General features: G+C 39.1%; 1 protein-coding gene across 4 annotated transcripts in view; it reads left to right on the forward strand.

The window, feature by feature from the left end:
- Positions 1 to 18,182, forward strand: part of PTPRR (protein tyrosine phosphatase receptor type R) — a 156,823-nt gene that overhangs the window by 135,403 nt on the left and 3,238 nt on the right. For all 4 annotated transcript variants that reach the window (XM_074901511.1, XM_074901512.1, XM_074901513.1 and 1 more), the window contains 4 exons: positions 1,703 to 1,840; positions 8,464 to 8,574; positions 9,724 to 9,881; positions 13,597 to 13,710. In XM_074901511.1, coding sequence (XP_074757612.1) covers positions 1,703 to 1,840; positions 8,464 to 8,574; positions 9,724 to 9,881; positions 13,597 to 13,710 — 521 coding nt within the window. The remainder of the gene's footprint in view (positions 1 to 1,702; positions 1,841 to 8,463; positions 8,575 to 9,723; positions 9,882 to 13,596; positions 13,711 to 18,182) is intronic.

The raw sequence follows: 18,182 nt of genomic DNA on the forward strand, positions 1-18,182 counted from the left end.
CTCTCCGCCCAACCCATCTCCTGGAGTTGGTTGCTGAGTTCTTTGTTCTATGTCCTTGCCAAGAGTGCACGTGTGTAGGATTGCTCACATGTCCATTATCTCCCAACATCAGTGGTGTTACAATCCTTGATCACACACACACAGAGTCTTCCTGAATTCATGGCACAGTGTATGCTGAATAGACCACTAAGAAACTACTTCAGTCATGTTTTAGGAGTGTAGTCCACTACCTGCAAAATTAAATCACAGAACCATTCAGGTTGGAAAAGACCCTTGGGATCATCGAGTCCAACCATCAACCCTGCTCTACAAAGTTCTCCCCTACACCGTATCCCCCAACATCTCCTCAGCTGGAATAAATGTAATAGTGCAACTGAAATTTGGCCCCAGAGCTCTATAATGTTGCTTATTTAAATAACACTACACAAATATATATTTACACATCCCCCATGCCCCTTACCCTGCCTCACTTTACATCCTGTACTTTCAGTGTTTTGTATGAAAGACATCATCCTGTAACTAAGCAGAGCAGTTCTCTTTGGAGACCAACTTTTCCATCAGCCAGGCCATGCTTTGAGTCCTCCAAGGTCTCCCTTTTCCCCATGCCACCACCATTCAGGCCACCATATGGTGATTTCTCCTGCTGCTAATGGTGGTTAAACTGTCAGCAACTGCAGAAAAAATGCAACTCAATGATGAAATAAAATTTCCATCCATGTGTGCAATATCATTAGGTTTGCTGCAATCCTGACAGACCTGTCCTGGACAAAGTATGTTCAGGCAGATTGGTAAGTAGGAGAACTGTTTATTACAGCTGAGGATCTATCCCCTTGGTTCACACAATGAGTAACAGTTGTCAGGGAGAAAGGCATCCAAAAGGAAGACCCATGGCTAGAGGCTGCCGTACCACCTCCAGCCATTTTTCATTCACTCAACCCCTTCAGACATTGCCAGGCTCTCCTGATCTGCATTACTGTTGGGTACCATATCACTGCACAAACTCCTAAGTTCTCCTTCTCACCTGAAAGATAAGGAGGCAATCTCTTGTTTTTCCCATTTCTTCCTGCCTTTCCCTTTCCTCTGCTTCCCCACTGTTTGCCTGACCTTTCTTTGGCCTCCTTACACTTGTGTTACTTGGGGCTGCCTGTGCAGATATGCTGTCCCTCCTTTAAGGTCTTACAAAGACACTTCTCCCTTAGCAAAGATGCATAGCAGAGTCTTTGACTCCACAAGCATTCATGTATTTTTAAATCTTTTTTTCTGTTGTGAATCTTTGTAGAAACCAGTTGTATAATTCTCTTTTTTTTTTTTTTCTGTGGCTTGTTGACTGTAAACTATCTTGTAAACACTGCAGCAGTATAAATCATGGATAAAGTTACCACTGGATGATGGAAAGCCCCAACAACTTAGAGAACAGAATAAGCTAGAAGAAGCCAAGGAAGCAGGGAAATCTGAGAGGGATTGATGTATTCTCAGGACCTTTCTGGTCCATTGAATCAGTAGTTTCCAGAGGAAAAACTGTTCTACTGAAAAATTTCTGATCTGCTCTATTGTTAGTCATAACTGCTTTCAGTACAAATAAAGTTGTGGGGTGTTTTTTTAATTTCAGATTCCTTTTTCTGCTCTTTTAGTACATTCACATGTCATTTTGATTGACCACATGAATATAAAGTAAATGCTTTTGTGTCTGTTTCTAAACCAGGGATATGGAGGTAAAGAGAAGGCTTTCATTGCAACTCAGGGACCCATGATTAATACCGTGAATGATTTCTGGCAGATGGTTTGGCAAGAAGACAGCCCTGTCATTGTTATGATCACAAAGCTGAAAGAAAAAAATGAGGTATGACAACTAGCCAAAGTGAGAAATTATTCCTATGGCTGTGTACTGTAGAAATAACCTCAGCAGATATGGAAGGAAGCTAGCAGATAACCAGCTCTTAAATACTCAGGTAATGGGAAATCTGAAAAGTAATGTTGTGGTAGCCAAATACACCAACTGCAATTGCGTAGCAATCGTAAGAGATGTATTTAAAAAAGACAAAAAATAATTCCATTTTCTAGATATGTGCTGTTGGGTTCACAATTTTTTAAGAAATACTTCGTTTATCTGTTGGTCACCACTGTACTTCTTGTTAGTTTCTGGTATATAAAGAATATATGATTAGTGTTATGATTAGAGGTTCCCTGACATGGCTGAAGTTTGCACTTTGCTATAATGGCAGATTTGAATCCATTCCAGATATTACAGATCTTCTGGACCACCCCAGAAATACAGTTTGGGCTCCCAAATGCCAGTACCATGGAGGGACTTAGCCAGGATGAAAACACATGGCTCTTTACCTTAGTACCAAGTAGAGATGGCAATTGCATTTTAATTGCTAATGGCCATCTAACTGCCTGTAATACATTCTGGGACTTTTGGATTAACTCCCAACTACATCTTTAATAACTTTATTTAGTATTCATGTAAATTATTGCAAGGCTTTCCTTGATATTGCCAGAGTCCATATTTGTGACTGCCAGACATTAGGAACAAAAATCACTCTCCCATGCAGAGGGCCAACACAAAGCTCTGTTCTGGAAGACTGAATGCTAAAGAAGTGGTTTACAGGGCTTGTGGAAAAGACAGACAGACATAAAAGAGTTTTTCTTGAGTCCAAACTGCTAGACTTGGAAGCAATTCCCAACTCCAGGTAGGTGCCTCAACCAAGTCTCAGCACCTTGCCAGGTAAGCACCAGGGCCATATTGCCCCTGCTTCACTCGCACCCCTGCTCTTCTAACTCAGATGCATGTGATGGTAAAGAAACAGAGTTTATTCAGGCAAAGTTCCCAGTCTGAGTGATCAAGGGACCATGATCCTTAGTGCATTCCCAGGGCTCAGACTCACTGTTCCATTTAAATGTGGGGTCAGTAGACATAGTCTTCTTCTGCCCTTGACTACTGCTTGGCAGTCATGAGTTTGGGCTTCTAACATGAACTCAAAAACCAGTGGATTATAAGAAAGCTGCATGTAAAAAGTAGGTTGGTCCTGTGAAATATCCCAAGACGTATTTCCAAACCAGGTGCCATTTTACACTAGACTGTTCAAACAAGTTAGCAGAAACCTACATGAAGAAGACTACTCCTGAAAATGTAGAAAACTTACCCCAGCCTAACTGGCCAAAAGAGTATTTCACTGAGGAAATGCTGACTGTTTAAACACTCACATCTGACACTGTGTAAGAAGAATGACTTGAAAGAAGTGTCCAGTGGTTTCCACATGTCAGGAAGCTCTGTGTTTACCTGAGTTATTCAGGCTCTAGGCACTGGTGTTTATCTGCATTGTTGTGGCCTGGCAGTGGTAATTTCCTCCTAATAAAAAGGGGAGGGTGGAATCTCGCATCGTTCCCAGGCTGTATAGAGAGGCTGTGTTTGCACAAGCTGTCCTGCCCCGTCTAGAAACCTGAGGAACTCTCCCACCATTAGAGAGTTCCTCCTGAAACCTTCCTTGCTATTGAAAACGGCCTAGCTAGTGGCTACGCTCAGCATATTAACATCACTGTTGAAGTGTTCGCTCCCTGTCGAGAAGGGAAGAGCAGATGTTATTTAGCACAATAGCAGTTGGTATCTTTTCTTCTCTGTGGTCTATTTCCATCATTTACAGGGAGGTACATCTGCAGTATACACACGTACAAATACCTTCATATTTGAAAGCATATTCAGCCACTCATCCACATCCACTCCTGCAAAAATAAGCCCCCATACCTGACTCTTAGGTAGAGGCCTCATTCCTCTGTTGGTATAACGTCAGTCATCCTCCATTTGAGCTATAATGCACTATAATATATAAAGTAATGTATAGTGAGGGAGATCTCAAATGGGAGACACATGAAAAACCTTAATCTCAACAATAATTTATTTAGCATATGTAAAATTATTTGGACATTAGTGTCCTAGTTCAGTATAACTGATGTGATGAATTTGTAATAACAATAGGAATTGTGTGAAATTATTATAAACAAAAGTTTCTTTAGTTACTTCCTTCCATGAGATGAAAAAAATGGTTAAGACTCACTGCAGTAACAGTTTTTGTAAGACGGGTGAAAATACAATATAAAAGTAGAATGCTGAGAAGAACACTCATTTTAGCTGTATGAAAAAAAATGGAGCATTAAATTATTGGATTTTCTTCTTCATTTTGAAGTCTGATAAATAAAAGGAGCTTGATTTGTAAGCAGGAATAATGCTGAAGGAACTATTGGTGTTGTGAGTATTTTTAACAGAATCTGTAACACCTGTCCTGAAAACTACACAATGTCTGAACAGATTGGAAATCTGTCTGTGTAAGGAGAGTCCACAACAAAGGAGCTTCCGCCTGAATAAATAATGAGAAACTTGGAATTCTAGGCTGTAATTTTAGGGTTAATATGAGGGACAACACATCTCATCACTATATCGAGGTACCCTCCCTGGTCACTGAAGAGTAGTAGTCACCTCCAGAGGGTGATACATCCCACTCTAAGAGATTGAGATAAATAACCTGATGGAGATGACCGTCTCTAATTCTGTAGTAGTATTTTAGGACGCGATATTGCAAAGCTTTATCCATGAGGCACATACAAATTTCATATATATTACTGATTTTAGTCAAGACAACTGAGCAGTGGAAATTAGACAAATAAGTGGAGAGTAATAATCATATAAACGTATAATTTTATAGGGAAGTTTATAGACTTCTGTTGTATCAGCTGTTTTTGTAGTTGTGCTATGCTCTTCATAGATAATATGCATCTAGTTTGCCTTCAAAACTTACTAGCAACATTACCTGTTAACCAGGAAACATATTTTGGGAAGCATAAATAAAGAATACTGTGCAACATTTTGCAAGAAGAAAGGACGAGTACTGACAGATGCGTTAAACTATACAAGTTTACTCAACTCAGATAATGTAAATCTTGCTGTCAGTAATTATGTAGGACAATCTTGTTAACTCACTGTTTAAAGCTCATATTGTTTTTCATGCAATATTTTTTCCCTCAGTTGGTCTATAGGAGCATTTATCTATGCATAGCAAAGTAGATTTTGGAATTTGGAAATCCTGCCTTTTACAGAATTCAGATAAGCCTCTTTGAAGATTACTTATTAATTGAGTATTGGCCTCACAGATATGTCTTAGGTTTTGGAAAAACTTAGGAAGATTTGGTCCTAACTTTGAGGATTTTAGTATATGAAGGCAAATCCTGCAAGCCGTCTTAAAGTATACCTCTCATACTTGATTTAGTAGTGACAGTAAATAGAGGGCAGGAGTAAAAAGGGATTCTGGAACTGAAGCTTTGTCATAATTATTCATTACTGTTGTGTGTTGGCCTGGTTATTGGGACATTTAATGTGTACATTTGTTGCATACCTATATGGAAAAATGAACAAGAAGTGGAACTGAAGTAAAGCAACTTCACACATATTTGAGAATTGTTAAACTAATTTTGTTCGGGTTCCAAATCCAGGGAAAGTAAAGCAGGTAAATAACACATCAGCTGAGAGAGCTTCCTCCGTTCAGCAGAACTGGGGGACCAGGATGCAACGGAAGCACTTCAGGAGCAGTCACATGAAGTCTGGCACCGGGCAGGTGTGGGATGGGGTGCACAAGAAGGCAGGGCAGGGAATGGAGGGAGCCTAAGCCCGCAGACCTGTCACAGGGGGAAGGACAGAGGCTGAAATCAAAGTCATGTAAGATGCTGTTTCTTGTATAAATTTCCTGTTCAGGTCAGGAAATGTTGGATTTTTTAAAAGAAAATAAAAGGTCGGGCACCAGATCAGAAATAAATAATCATTTACTAGCAAAAACCTAACCAATAGAAATGAATCTGAGGGAGGAATTTGAAAGATGGCAGGAAGATGAGATTTTCCACGTGTAAGTAAGAAGAGTCCTAGGCATTTGTCTGCCATGCAACTTGGTTAGGATTTCTTTTTTCTTTTTTTTTTGAGCTTAAGCATCTTTTAAAAAATCCTTCTCATAGCTGTTATATGTTTGCTGAATACATAGAGGATTGTACATTCAACCTCAAGCTCACAAAATATGTGACTTTTTTAGAAAGTGCTGTAATAGGTGAATGTTGTGAAAGTGCAACTATCTGGCCTGAAATAAGAGCAAGGAACAGAATCAGGACCAGTGCAAAAAGTGGAGATTGAGGACTATGCGATGCTAAGAACAAGTGAATTATTCCTTTTTGCTAATACCTACTATATGCGATAACCTTTTACTGGTAACAGACATGAGGCCAGAAAGCAGCTTTCTGTGTTTGGCTTTTGAACAGGTTTAAAATATACCTACTTCAGACCAGAAGAATTTTCTTTTAGGTTCAAGTAATAGCTTGAGGCAATTTACTCTTTCTTGACTATGCTCCTGGGATTTTATATACTATTTTCTGTATGTCTGGTATTTTTATCCCTCCCATCTTCATCTTTATCCCTTTTTTACAATTAACTTTCAAAAGCATGTTGATTCTCCCAAATATCTGCCTTCTTAAAAGTGCCTAAACCAGCTGATCTCAGCTCTATTTTTAAGGCTATTTTTTAAATCAGTTACAAATGACATTTTTAAAAGATGCACGGACACTGTTAAAAATAATCCATTGTATCTCACTAAATGTAGACGGACCATTAATTGAAAGTTGTTTTAATGAACAGCCCCATTTTATTGTCCACCCAGCGCAAGCTGCCAATTCCAGTTCTGGGAAAGAGTCAAGAAAAACACTCTTCTGGAGTGTCTGAAGGCTTTGTAGTGAGCGTTGCATGCTCGCATTTATCAAGAAGTCTCAGGGGTTGACTCAACTATTGTTGATTGTCAGGGTACAATTGTGTATTTAGACTTTTCTTTTTCCCATATTAGCACTGAAAACTACACTCCCAGGGAGGGGCATGAATTGTAGATCTGGCAGATGATAGTAGCTATATGTGTCACATGGGGAGACTGCGGTACTTGTGGAAACTTTTTTTTGTACAGATTTCTGAGTATTTTATTGCCATTCTTGATGTCTTCGGGGAGACAGCAAATTTAGGATGCTCAAGTAATTCTGCAAAAGACAGGATTTGAACGAAACCAGTCAGATTGGTCAGCACTATTTCAGAAAATGTGGCTTTCACACACCTTACACTATTAAGGTAATGAGCATCTATTTTTAGAAAAGTATTTGTACATCAGAGATTATTTGGTTCAATCAGCTGTTGGGTTATCAAGTAGAGTAGCAGCTTAAAGATCACATCTGGTGGTAAAGCCTTGCATTTCACTGATATTTTTTTCTGAATCATGTTTAGCAGGATTTACTGGGAGTTATTCTTTATGGCATTTATAATATCAAAGGGATTGTTTCATTTTGCTGCATAATTTAGGCTACTGTCTAAATACATACCAGTTTCTTCAGCAAGAGTTTGTGAGAAAATACAAACAAGTTCTTTCTGGGATTCTTATTATTGTAGAACTGTCTGTTCTCTTGGTGATTATTTTTTTACCTGTGCATTGGATATTAAAATAAAGTTTTCTTTAATTATTGGGGTTTCTTTTATCTAATGAACAAGCGAGATTGGACAGCATTATTTCAGAAAACATGACTTTCGAACACCTTACACTCTTCAGGTAATAAGCATCTATTTTTAGAGAAGTATTTATAGAAGACGGATTTTTGCTTTCAGGTAGACTATAGAGATACTTTAATGGAAATGAAGTGGCAGTTGACTTGAAGATAAGCAAACTACTGCAGGGGGAAAACACCGATTCATATTGTAAATACTATTTCTTCATCTCCTTTTTAGTAGATACTTGTCAGATACATTGCTGAAACAGTATAACACTTCTGATTCATTAAGAATTCTGTATATAATTTTGTGTAGATCTAGCAAGACTGATGGATTTCTTGAACATTAATTTCCAGTAAGTTATACAGTAGACAACTCAGATTCTGAAAAATACTTTAACATGCACATTAAGTCCCACTGAATTCAGTAAGATCTAAGGCCATATTTACATGCTTTGTTCTATCAGGGCTTAAGAGAGTAAAGAGAATAAAAAGTCTTGTGAGAAGAGGACAAATTCTGAATCTCTTGCTCAGAAGGAAATACCATTTGGAAAAAGTAAACTTTATGAATTTAATCCTATGAAATAAAGAATGTTCTAGGAAAAAAATCTTTAATTTTGAATGTGGAAAATAATTCCTTTAGCTGAACTTCATTGAGCTTTTAAGAATAAAAACAGCTGTTCAAAGTGTTCAGTGACAGAAATCCGTATTTGAAAAACTCAGATCCTGAAAATCAAGCCTAAGTGATTCATTAAGAACCCTGCAATATCTTATTTAGGAATGCTTCTGACACGAATAACACCTCACTTGAATTGTTCTGAACTTCCCAGAAAAATACATTCTCTGTAAAATATAGATATGAATATGGCTCCAGGATCCAGTTTGTTGATGACACTGATGCTTGCTTTCCAGAAATGCGTGCTTTATTGGCCAGAAAAAAGAGGAATCTATGGGAAGGTTGAAGTACTTGTTAACAGTGTGCAAGAATGTGAGAACTATACTGTCCGTCAGCTTACAATAAAGGTAACAATCTTCATCTGAGAAGCATTTTTCCTAATGCTTTATGTTTTTTAATGTGAAATGAAGTTAGAGTGGTTTTTTAAAAGGGCATCAATTTTTATAGGAGTAGTAACTGAGCTATGAAGCTCGCAGCTGCAAGGTATGATTGAGACCAAAGCACTGGAACACTGATGGTATTGCTGCTTTGTATCACTCTGGCAATAAAAAAGGCTTCAAAAAGAGTGCAGGTTTTACTCTCTTGAATTACATTTGCTCTGAGGCCTTTTTAGCATTGCCAAGCTGATGTAAAGGGATTTTAGTTAATGAAAGAACTAGCATGGTATCATTCTGAAAAAGATACACTCATGTTGTGTGCTGAGTGCATCTATAACCCATTTGAGAAGCTAAAAATATAAGGAGTATATAAAGAAAGTTTCATGCTTTCATGGTTCTCAGAAAACATTAACTGTGCAAAATAAAGCAGATGCTCCTCTGCTAAGTTACTCCCCATATTACACTTACATGTTATTGGCTTGCATCATCAGCTTCTGACAGAGCATTACAATAAATAATGAACTGGGAAAATTTATTTGGTGTTTCAGCCCAGGCAGTGAGAAGTGGGCAGAAGTCACATCATCCAACACAAATTACTGTAGCCCATATTTAGCACATTTGCCTGTTGAAGTAATTGGTAGCAGCCTCTGTTGGAGAGAATAACTTGACACACCGGCATGTTTGATTAATCTAGAAGGGCAGTTCTTCTGCACCTTTAACTTAAATACTCCTGTAATTTTAGTATCAGACCCTTATCATAATGTCCTTAAAAGCTAGTGGAAATGTATAATAATTTAGAGATTCAGAAGCCCAGATCAAACTAATTTCTCTAGGTCTTATTGATGATCTAACACAGACCTCTGACAATTCCCAACTGAAACCACAGTCAACAAGTCAGTAGTCACGTGGATAAAGCTAAGTTTTCAGGTGCACAAACATTGCTTACAACTGGGTCCCTGGAAGCATGCATGTTCCCTGCAATTGCATCCTCTGAGTCTAAAAAAAAAAAGTTGTTAAATGTCTCTTAACATTTTTACTGTCTTTTTACCATAACATAGAGAGAAATCAAAAGAATTGTCCATGACGACTGTGCTTATAAAATATTCATGATATTTTCAGCAAGGGAGTCAGTCCCAAAGTGTGAAGCACTACTGGTACACATCCTGGCCAGACCACAAAACTCCCGACAGCGCCCAGCCTCTGCTGCAGCTCATGCTGGATGTAGAAGAGGACAGAGTGGAAGCACCAGGCAGAGGGCCTGTCATTGTGCACTGCAGGTAATTTGCAATCCTTCTCTCAAATGACTGATGAAAGCAAGGCCACAGCAAATCACATCAAACAGTCCTCCTCCTAAACAAAGAACCTATTTGAGGAAGAGTAAAATTCCCCAGATCCTCTTCATTCTAGTTGACATTTTCAGTTCGTATTTAAGGATTTGAGTTTTGAATATAATTCTGTTGTTGCTAGCAAATCATTCCTGAGCCATTCTCTGTTTTTGCTAATGAACTCTGGTTTTGAAAGACCAGATGGAAAATTTATTTCTCTTCTGTTTCTAAGTCATGATTTGCTTTCTTTTTAGTCTTGTTACATAATTACATACCTAGTTCAGGTGCAATGTCCTGTGACTGGTTGACTAAAATGTTGTAAAGCCAGTCAGTTTTGACCAACAGGCATCAGGGACAAATTTGGAGACTAAAACATACCAGTACTAAAACAAGTAGGTGAAGCAAAACAGAAAAAAGAAATTAAAATCAGTGTTTCCTTACTTGCTTTGTCTCATAACTGTGATGATACATCACCTACTGTTGGGATAGTACTTTTTTTTTCCTAGAAGTATATCAAACCAAAACTTTTAATCTTGAACCACTGCTTTTCAACTCCATATTTCGGAGATTTAGAGAAATGGAGGCCAGATTTGAACCATCCATCATATTTCAAAACTGGAAGGTGATGAATGAGGAACTTTCCCAAATTTTATGCAGCTGTTTTTATCAAAAATTGTAGTTTTCCTAAACAATCCACAGATCTATTTAGAGTCCCATTTTTCTAGTAAGGATCTTCAGTAATGAAGGTGTTCAGAAGAACAGAGTGTCTTTTTGAGGTGAGTGATATTACAGTGAGGTCTGTGATCATGAGCAGGAATTTATTCAAGACCCAGATATCATCTCAGTTGTGATTAAAATTTATAGTTCTTCAGTGACAACTCAGCTATCTATACACTCACTACACTATGGTCTACAAAATGAGTAAACTCACTCATCCTCGATTTTCTAGTAAGATAGTTTCTTCTCTTTTAATCTGAGTTGCAGCTGAGGTCATCCAGGTCTTATAGACCCCGTGCATACTTTTAAACATGGAACTTTTGTACAACTGCACAATTCTGTTATTTTCAGGGGACTATTACAGTGCACACTCAGACAATGATCCTTAATCTGAAGCTGAAATGCTTTAATAATATCTCAATACTGGGAATTAATGGCACAAGTGCAAAAAAAAGGGTTTTGTAAGTGTCTTCTTATAGCTTATCAGCATAGGATGCTGTCTTACACACTTCAGTGATAACTCCATTCAGAATGCAGGGTATAAGAAAGACTTGACTCTTTTAGCAAAGTAGTTCCCATTCTGCAGAAGAATAGAAAAAAGAGTAAACATTTATTTGGTCCTTGAAATCAACAGATCTGATTACACATACACTGAGGACTCAGATTTCCAAAGGAAATTTTAAATTCTTACTAATCTTTATAGTGGCATTCACTGGAAGAATATATGTTTCCTCTCATGTCACTCCTCAAAAGCATGTGGTAAATATGGAAAATATCTTTAATCTGTCCTTTGGATATGTAGTTAGTGCATCAAAATAAGTCCAGGTTTAATGTCAGCTAGGTGATTTCAGATCAAATACAAGTTTTAATTGAGAGATTTCCAATATAAAGGGAATTTTTTTTTTTTTTTAAATTGAATCAATAAGGAAGAATTAAAACACAGAATTATATTCTGCAAATGTAAAACTAATTTAGCCCCGTTTAGTCAGTGAAACCAAGTTGACTGAGAATCTGGACCACAATGCCATTTTCTACTTCCCAGAAGAATGAGCAGTTTGGCATACTGGGGGACTTGTAAGAGTTTCTTAAATAAGAATAAGGGATAAAATTTTCATCTCAGAAACTTGGCACTGTTATTGATGGCAATTTTTGCCTTTCTTTCCTCATCAGCTAGTGCATGAACATGTTCTAAGAAAGTATACTGCCTGCATCTCTTAATCCTGAAATCATACCAGTCCAATATTCCACACTCCCCATTAACAGACCACAGTCATTACGAATGAGCTACTACACCTTAAACTTCTAATAAAGAAGGGAAATATAGATATATGATAGAAATATATATATACACACACACACCATGTTTGGGTGCTTGAAAATACTTCAAAGTAAGTAGTTCTCCATATTTTCTGCATATACCAGGAAAGAAATGTCAGGCAAGTGAAGAACAATGTCATTTTTATCTTGCACTGTCTGAAATAAAGCTATAAGATAGGACTGGCATGCCTGAGCTGAGAAAGAAAATACACTAGAAAACACTAGTCTTTGTTTAATACATATTAAGACCTTGTCCAAGAACACTTAATCCACTCCAAAAAAAGGGAAAAAAAGGACCCTTCTTTATCACCAACTTCACTTACATCTGAATTGTTTAAACTTGTTAGGCCTGCTTTCAGTGTTTACAAAATATTTGAGAAAGAGAATGGAAGTATGCATTAGATTGCTTTCTCCAAATCCATCTTTATAAATTATGTCCTTCTCCTTTTGGATACATTTATCCCATAGATATTGATGTCCAAGAAGACAGGTAGCCAACTCGGGACCTTCATCTCACTCAATCCTTTCTTACACTGTCACTTTTACCTCTCATTATTCCCTCATAGTTGTCATCCCCATATATTTAATATATGTCCTCTTGAAAATTTTCACTTCCAGATGCAAGGGCTCTTAAGTCTCTAAAACACTCCTATCCTTCATTCTGTGGTGAGTAGATTGTGATTTGTTTCAGCTATAGCAAGTGGACATACTCCTGGTAACACTTTGCACTCAGATTTATTGAGCTTCCATCTGAGACACTCAGTGGATTCTTTCTGGTATTAATTTAAATAATTCTTGCAGTACTCTTATTAGGCAGGTAGCATTCATACCCATTTCAGAGATGAAGAAAGCAAGGCACCAAATGGTTAAGTATTTACTATAAAGCCGGGCATGGAGATCTGGACCCCTGACTCCATGTTTTAACTTTTTTGCTCACATTGTCCTTCCATGCAGCATGACTGGGATGAGCTGCACTGAATTCCACATTACTTAAGCAAGAAACAGAGTGGAACAGAGGTTCTCCAAAGTGTTAGAGGCCCAGGGAGTAAAAATAATGCCAAAATGGCTGTTTCCAAGCAGGCATGAAGAAAACCTAGAGAGTTACAGCAGCAAATCCTTCTCCCTCCTGCAGAATCACAGGAGAAGGAGTTAATTTCATCAGCATGGTTTTAGGTCCTTTTTATCTTTATGGTTAGAGGTATGAGTTAGAAGAACCTCTGTATACTTTGAGGACTTCAAATATAAAGCCCCACCAACTTTTGCCTTTAGGTGCACTTCTCCCCCATCTCAGTGCCATATCTCCATCATATTCTTGGACTGTGCCAAAGAATATTTGGACTTTGTGGTGCTAATGAAGATTGTTTTTCTTACCATACATTTGTATGCAAACTAGAAATGTGTAAGCCTCACAAATTACCCACAACAACTGGACTGCTGGAGGAGTGCACCCTTTCGTTTCTTTCTAAGAAAGTGAGCTGAGACATTACCCTTGCTAGTCAGGCATCCAGGAACTGCCAGTTCTGGCAATTCCAAGTTTCATATTTTTAGTATTTTCATATCTATTTAGTGTTTTCCACTTCACTCCTGTTGTCTGTGAACTCTATTCCCCTATTATATTTTGCCTTCTTTTCAGTGCTGGTATAGGAAGAACTGGATGTTTTATTGCCACAGCCATTGGTTGTCAGCAGTTGAAGGAAGAAGGAGTTGTAGATGCATTGAGCATTGTCTGCCAGCTACGAGTGGATCGGTGAGTTCCAGAAGAACCTAAATGAGTCAATGATTCTGAAAATCAGTCAATGATTCTGAAATTATTCTGAAATTATTACTGAAATGATTCAGTAGTGATCAGTAATGATTCAAAAATGATCCTGAAAACCTTTCCACAGTTGAATGTTGCTTTACATGAAATGGCTGCCATCATATTTGCTGACTCTTATGACAACTTTAGCTGAATATTCAAAGTAACATTTTTATTTAGATCCTGAATAAGGAATTTTGTTTTCTGGGTGAAACTGTGTGAGATTCCACTGAATGAAATTCTCCTGAGATGCCAAACCTGCAGGTTTTGGGCACTTGGCTCTCCTCTTTTCCCCTCCTGGAGCTTCGTACTGTCTGCAACATCCCACTACAACACAAGAGACACAGGGCAATCTGGAGGCAAGCAGTTGTCTTTGAGCATGGATTGACTGGGACATCCAGGCTCACTCAGTGTGTAGTTTCTTTATGCAGTGGAGAGAGCCAAATTTGGTGCTGCTGCTATTCCCTCAGCTGTGCTGGGAGTCCTTCTGCATTGGGTTGGCAAACTTACCCAGTTTAAGAAAATGGCAAGGCATTTGATGCAGAATTTTCTTAAGTCAGACCAGTTCCCTGATTGAATTCATGGCTTGGGAGCTGGACGCTGTAAGCCAGCATTGTTGCAGAGTGCTTTGTTCTGTGAAACCATGGCTGAAGAGGGATTTGTGTTGGAAATGAGGATGTGGGTATTGTGTTAAATAGAAGCTGTTGATTTGGTTGTACTTTTCTTTCTTATTTCGCTCAGAGAAAGAGGATTTTGTGTAAATAAATAAACAGGGTTGCACCAAGGATAAAGAAGTCTTGTTCCTCTCCTGCTGTAGATAGCAGGTCATACAATCTCCTTCCAAGTATCTCAACTGTTTCTGACACGCATTTCTTCTTTAAATGGAAACAACCCATAAGTATGCAAAAGCTGAAAAAGAGCTTAGGTCAAAGGGACAATACAGGATTTTTGTGTTCTGAAGAGCTCTGAAAGGTGTTGTAACCACGAATTGCAGAAGGACCAGAATAGTTGATCATGTTTATGGATCATCTGCTCTGCCTTCCCCTCCCATGTGCCTTCATCATACTAGAGATTGTAATGTGGTTCTTACAGAGCAACATGAGCCACTTGGAGTGTAAAATTCTCCAAGGGGAGTTCCTGACCTAAAAATCGCAACAACAAAAAAGATGGAAGAGCTGAGGGGAAAATGCTTACTCTGTTTTAAATTATCAACTCCAAATTTCCAACACTCTGTTCTAACTATCATTTAATCTGATTGAAAAAGGTTTGTAGTGTTCTCCCCCATTTTAAAATTTCTATTATAAGATAACCTTTTTCTTATTGCTTTTACACTCCATTGTAGAGAAGTGGAAGCAAACTCTGGTCTCAGCTACATTATTGTTTATGTCATTATTTCAGCCATAGAAAAAATGATGCAAATTTTCAGCATTATAACTGACAACACAGTTTCATCAAATGTCTCTGACTAGTTAAACTTTCTTATATATATTAGTATCCTAGATAAACTTGGAAAGAGAATGGAAATCTGACTCAAATATAAACATTCCTAACAGCAGTCTCAGTGACACAAAGCTTGTTATAAAAAATATTGTCTTGTGATTTGCACATTTCTGCATTTTTTTTGAGTTTCAGATTATATAAATAGACTTCAGAGATCTTACTTAAGATGCCTCAGCTCTTCGTATTCTCAGGCATTGCCTGAGACAAAAAATATATCTGTGTTTTAATTTTTAAAGACATTTTTCTGGTCAAAACGCAGTAACCAAAAGCTCTTTTTCTTTTCTTTTTCCAATTGACCGTATTGCAGAATGGATCTCACTCACCTGGCAGTGAGTTTATAGCAAGGATTGCTAAGGCAGAGCTTAGCAGTCCCTAAGACTACAGTAGCCACTGCCAGCCCAACCAGATCACGGGTTCATAAAGTGACCAAGTACTACTGTTAAATGGAAAAAGCTCAATGAGACCAGCTTCCCCTGATGACCCAGTCCTGAAGTGGTGGTTATTGGCAAGTGGACATGGGAGATAGGGTCATTACACATGGCATGAACCTGGCAAAATGAAGTTAACATCACACTACACTTGGCTGCAAGAGCTGGCTCTGTCCATAGCTGTGTTGCACTTCAGTTACCAGTGTAGCCAACATTAGCAATGGGGTACAACCAGGAGAAGAGCAGGAACAGGCTGTCTTCCTCATGATGCTGGCCAGCAGCTGAGCTCCAGTTTATTCTTTGTACATCAGATTGCCCTCACAAAACAGAAAAAAGAGAGTTCAACAGAAAAGATATTTTTATCTGACCACAGTGGAGCCAGAAGCCTGCCTAAGAGGTACACTGAATATTTCATCCCTCATACCTCATCTCCACTGTGTTCCCAACCAATCTGGCTTGCTTCAGAGCTGCACCATCCAAATGCAGACATACTGATGGAATAACCACCTCAACGGTATCAACTTGTGTGTGAAATTTTTGTCACATGGGTCCATCCACATTTCTAGCAAAGTGAATTGAGCAATAGGAGAAAAGAGCTGTGCTTGAGGGACTCACAGTGATGCTGTAGTGACTTGCCAAAACATTCCCATTGCCCAGCACACTCAGTGAGAACTAAAAAAGTATTCGTATTGCAGGTGGTGGCAAAAAGTTATGCTGAAAAATAGCTTAATTAACTGCCTATGTAGCCCCTCTGCAAACAAAGTTTAAAATAGAACTCCAATAGGGAATGAGATAGAAGAGAGCTGTTCCTAGGTAAGGTATGTCCAGGTGCCATTTTGTTCTTCGCTGTTCAGTGTAAGTTAAGGGGTGAACAGATCCAGCAGTAATCATCTGTGCTGAGCTAACATGAGGAAATGGACCATCCACTCAGAATCTTGACCCAGGATGGAGATACAACCACGTTCTGTGTGGATTCATAGAAAGACAGACCCAGAGGTCTGCTCAGCTTACTTTTTTCCCCAGTTAATTTTTCATGTTTTGCAACAGAAACAGGAAAGGTTTGATGTGAGGCATCTTGAAGGCTTACTGTGATATCAAGAAACTGCACATTCTTAACCTTAAAGGCACATTCTTGGAATGATGTCTGATAATTTTTGTCTTGGCTCCTCAGACAGGATGAAAAGAGTTTCCAGTGTGCGTCAATTCATTGTTTAAGTGTTTTGACTAATCGACTCAGGTTAAAAAAAAATAAATCTCAAACCCTGTATCATATTCATTCTGGAGCAGGCTGCATCCAGCCGCAGTAGCAGCAAGCCAGAGGGCAGGGTAAAGGACTCTTCCCTCCCCCGTGGCTGCCCAGGCAGAGCTGGTCACAGTCCCTGAGCCCTCAGGATACCAGGGACTGTTTCTTCCGAGCACCACCACAGAGACTCCCAAAGAACAGAGAGCCCAGCAGCTTGCAGAGGAGCTGGCAGTGAGGGCTGGCAGAGGGCGAAGGCTGCACACCCAGAGGTGCCATACCGGTGGGTATATACCTTCTGGGCACTAGGGACGCGGGAGGGGAAACGTCCCCTCCTTGAGCAGATTTTCTCCTGAAATGGTCTTCCATGCAGCCTTTTGCACAAACTGATGCTTTAGGTTCACAGATAATTCCTTGCTATTAAACACAAGCCTTGCAGAAGAACAAAGGGGAGAAGGACTTGGGGATATTGGTAGATGAAAAACTGGACATGAGCTAGCAGAGTGCACTCGCAGCTCAGAAAGCCAGCTGTATCCTGGGCTGCATAAGAATCGCAAGCCTGCCAGTCAAGGGAGGTGAATCTTCCCTTCTCCTCTGCTCCTGTGAGACCCCACCTGAAGTACTGTATCCAGCTTTGGGGTCCCCAATACAAGAAAGACATGGACCTGCTAGAGAGGGTCCAGAGAAGCACCACAAAAATAGTCAGAGGGCTGGAGCACCTCTCCTATGAAGGCGGTGTGAGAGCTGGAGTAGTTTAGCCTGGAGAAGAAAAGGGGACACTTTTTTGCAGCCTTTCAATATATGAAGAGGACTTACAGGAAAGATGGAGAAAGCCTTTTTACCAGGGCCTGTAGTGATAGGATAAGTGGTAACAATTTTAAACTAAAAGAGGGAAGATTTAGATTAGATATAAGGAAGAAAATCTTTACTATGAGGATGGTGAGACACTGAAACAGGTTGCCCAAAGAAGTTGTGGATGCCCCATCCCTGGAAGTGTTTAAGATCAGGTTGGATGGGGTTTTGGGCAACGTGTCTAGTGAGAGATGTTCCTGCCTGTGGCAGGGAGTTGGACTAGATGATCTTTAAAGGACCCTTCCAACCCAAGCCATTCTGTGATGCTATGGTTCTATGAACCCCATGTATAATAGCACTGAGAAGGCAAAGTTGTCTGAACCTCTGTATAAGACTCAGGTGCTCCTAAGATGACAGGGATGTGCATTGATTTGCCCATACAGGATTCAGAAGCATCATAA

The sequence above is a fragment of the Athene noctua genome, chromosome 3, assembly GCF_965140245.1.
Source record: "Athene noctua chromosome 3, bAthNoc1.hap1.1, whole genome shotgun sequence".
Taxonomy (NCBI): Eukaryota; Metazoa; Chordata; class Aves; order Strigiformes; family Strigidae; genus Athene; species Athene noctua.